Source organism: Alligator sinensis, unplaced genomic scaffold (genome assembly GCF_000455745.1).
Source record: "Alligator sinensis unplaced genomic scaffold, ASM45574v1 scaffold553_1, whole genome shotgun sequence".
Lineage (NCBI taxonomy): Eukaryota > Metazoa > Chordata > Crocodylia > Alligatoridae > Alligator > Alligator sinensis.
In genome coordinates, this window is record NW_005842389.1 from 492,458 (window position 1) to 495,551 (window position 3,094).

General features: G+C 62.4%; 1 protein-coding gene across 1 annotated transcript in view; it reads left to right on the plus strand.

Moving 5' to 3' along the window:
- STAG3 (stromal antigen 3) overlaps positions 1-3,094 on the plus strand; it is a 9,661-nt gene that overhangs the window by 2,037 nt on the left and 4,530 nt on the right. The window contains exons 8-14 of the mRNA XM_025211100.1: positions 12-85; positions 274-397; positions 472-570; positions 842-921; positions 1,046-1,153; positions 2,740-2,839; positions 2,925-3,036. Of these exons, the coding sequence (XP_025066885.1) occupies positions 12-85; positions 274-397; positions 472-570; positions 842-921; positions 1,046-1,153; positions 2,740-2,839; positions 2,925-3,036 (697 nt within the window). The remainder of the gene's footprint in view (positions 1-11; positions 86-273; positions 398-471; positions 571-841; positions 922-1,045; positions 1,154-2,739; positions 2,840-2,924; positions 3,037-3,094) is intronic.

Sequence of the window (3,094 nt, forward strand, 5' to 3'; positions counted from 1 at the left end):
TTGCGGCTCAGCTCCAAGAGCAGCAGGAGGAGATCGAGAACATGATGAACGCCATCTTCAAAGGGGTCTTTGTGCATCGGTACCGGTGAGCTGGGGTTTGTGAGGGGTGTTGGGCACAGGGATGACTCTGGGAGATGAGGACAGCTGTGGGGGGAGAGGGGGCATGGCGGACACAGGGGCAGGTCCAGTGAGCTGGGGGCAGTGGGGGATGGAGGTGGGCACAAGGGCTGCTCTGGGGACCGCTTCGAGCCTGGCAGTGCCCCATGGCCACAGGGATGTGGTGCCTGAGATCCGGTCCATCTGCATGGAGGAGATGGGGAAGTGGATGCAGAGCTACAGCACCTCCTTCCTGACGGACGGCTACCTCAAGTACATTGGCTGGACTCTGCATGACAAGGTGGGCAGCTGGGAGGTGGAATGGGGTGGGTGGGGATGTGGGACTCCATGCTCGCCCACCCTCTGTCCCTGCAGCAGCGGGACGTGCGTCTCACCTGCCTCAAGGCCCTGCAGGGGTTGTACAGCAGCCAGGACACAGCTGTGCGCATGGAACTCTTCACCAGCCGCTTCAAGGTGAGTCCTGCCCTGAGATGGCCACTGCTCCATTCCCCCCACCGCCTTGTTCCATCCCCTGTGGGGTATTTGGCCAGGGGCACCCCTTGGCACCCTGTACACAAGGTGATTGCAGACAAGAGTGAGGGGCAGCACAGTTGCACCTCTTCCAGCCCCGGTAGCCATCATGCTAACAGCACACATGCCCAAGCCTGGGGGCAGGAAGAGGCAGCTTCCCTCCCCCCGTTGCAGTGTATCCTGGGGGCTGACTTGCCTACCATCTCTGATGCAGGCCCGCATGGTGTCCATGGTGCTGGACAAGGAGCCCGATGTGGCTGTGGAGGCTGTCAAGCTGTTGACCCTGATCCTGCAGTGAGTCCAGGGACTGGGTGGGTGGGCAGGCCCTTTTACTCTGCCCGGCACAGCAGGGGCAGGGGTCCAGGCCCCCCTTCCCTTCTTCCTGGGCCCGTGACCTCTGTGGTCTGCACACCTGCAGGAACATGGAGGACGTGTTGACGGAGGAGGACTGCCAGGGCATCTACCCTGTGGTGTTCGCCTCTCACCGGGCGCTGGCCGCTGCTGCCGGGGAGTTCCTGTACAGGAAGTGAGTGAGCATGGTGGAGGGCACTGCTGCCCTTGGGGAACCTGGCCTCCTCTCTGATGCCCTGTGGTGTGGGCAAGGCCTCCACAGGAGCATGAGATCTGGTTTGCCGTCCAGGACAGTCATGGGTGAATTAGAATGACCTTGGGGGATGGGGAGAGGAAATGAGGCTGAAGGCTGCAAATAATTCAGGCAGGAGAAGAGCCTGAGATGGGTCTGGTGATTTACCAGAGCTTGGAGATGGACCCAACTTGGGGCCCCAGGGGCAGGACAGGGAACTGCGGTCTGAACCTACAGCAAGGGGAATAAGGATGGGAGATGAGAGCAGAAGAGAGGCTCCATCTTTGGCCGTGTTTTGGGGCAGACTGGACAGAGGATGTACCCTGGAGTGCCCAGCTGCTCCAGAGGCTGTTTCAAGGCTGGAGATGTGTAGCTCTGAAAGGGGCTGTGGCCCTTCAGCAGTCTCCTGGGCCCTCTGCTGAGAGGCAGCCCAAGGAGGGGTTGAGGAAGGGAGCAGGGATGGTCCAAAGCTGCTGGGGGTTTTGCTGCCTGAAAGATGAGCTGAGCACACGCCCTTAAGGGAGAGAGAAGGCTGACATGGGGGTGGGAGAGAAGGCTTTTGGTATGGCTCTCGCTGCTCCAGACGCCAAGGCCAGCACAGCATGCAAGCTGGGCGCAGCCCTGCCTGGCCCCTAGCCCGCGCTGCCGCCTGGTCACGCGCTGGCAGCTGCCTCGCACAGGCCCGGGGCGGGGGGGAGCACATGAGCAAACACCCCATGCCCTTGTGTGCGCCCGGCACCGTCCAGCTCAGCCCAGGGGCACTGCTGGGGTCCCTGATTTTTGGGTTCATGGGCGTGGCAGCCTTGCTGCTCTGCCTCCAGCTGCCCCCTGGCCCCCGGCAGTGGGAGGGGACTGCTCAGCCCTTCATTACTGTCTGCAGCTGTTTCCATCTGGGCTTGGCTGTATTCCCAGCTGCGTGTTCCTCCCATACCAGGAGAGTGCGGTCACAGCCGGGGCAGCCTGCTCTGCCCAGTCTGACCCAGCCCTTGCCCCACCACCGGCTGGGCTGGACTCATGTCACTGCCTGCGTGTGCCTTGGCCTGTGTGTGCCTGGCCCAAATCCTGTCCTAGGCATGCATACATGGGCAGTTGTGCCTGTGCCCCTGCTGGGCCTGGGTTTCCCCAGGGGGCTGAGAAAGCCAAGCCCTCTGCTCTGCCCTACCAGACCCTGCTCTTCCCCTCTCCTCTCCCCACGCTGGGACAGAACCTAGGTGTCTGGGCTCCCATAATGGAGAGATCCTGCTCCCCTTCTTCCGCTGGGGCAGAGCCTGGGGGGCTGGTCCTCCCGTGCCTAACAAACCCCATCCCCTTTCCACAGCTGGGACCGAACCAAGGCATCCAAGCTCCTGTAACTGACAGACCCTGTTCTCCTCCTTGTGCTGGGGTGGAACCCAGGTGTCTGGGTTTACAGCTCCCCCCTGCTCTAACCCCCTAGACCTCATGGTCCTCCTTCCCCTTGCCTGGGGCTGGAGTGGGACCTGGGTGACTGGGTTTGTGTCCACCCCCCAGCTCTGGCTTGTGGGTTTCAGGCTGCTGGACCCCAAAGGTGAAGCCAGGCAGGAGAGACTCCAGCGTGGGGAGACGAGGGCCTTCTTCCACCTGCTGCTGGCCTTCTTCATTGAGAGTGAGGTGAGGGGGGTGTTCTGGAGTGGTTGGGGGGGCAGGGCAGGTCAGGGCTCCCCCAGATTGCTCACTGCCCCACCCCCGCCCACAGCTCCACGAGCATGCAACCTACCTGGTGGACAGCCTGTGGGACTGCGCTGCAGCCCTGCTCAAGGACTGGGAGGCCATGGCCGTGCTGCTACTGGAGGAGTCTTCGGATGAGGGTGAGTGGGGACTGAGGTGGGGGGAAATGGGGCCCTGGGAGAAGTCCTGCAAGCTGAC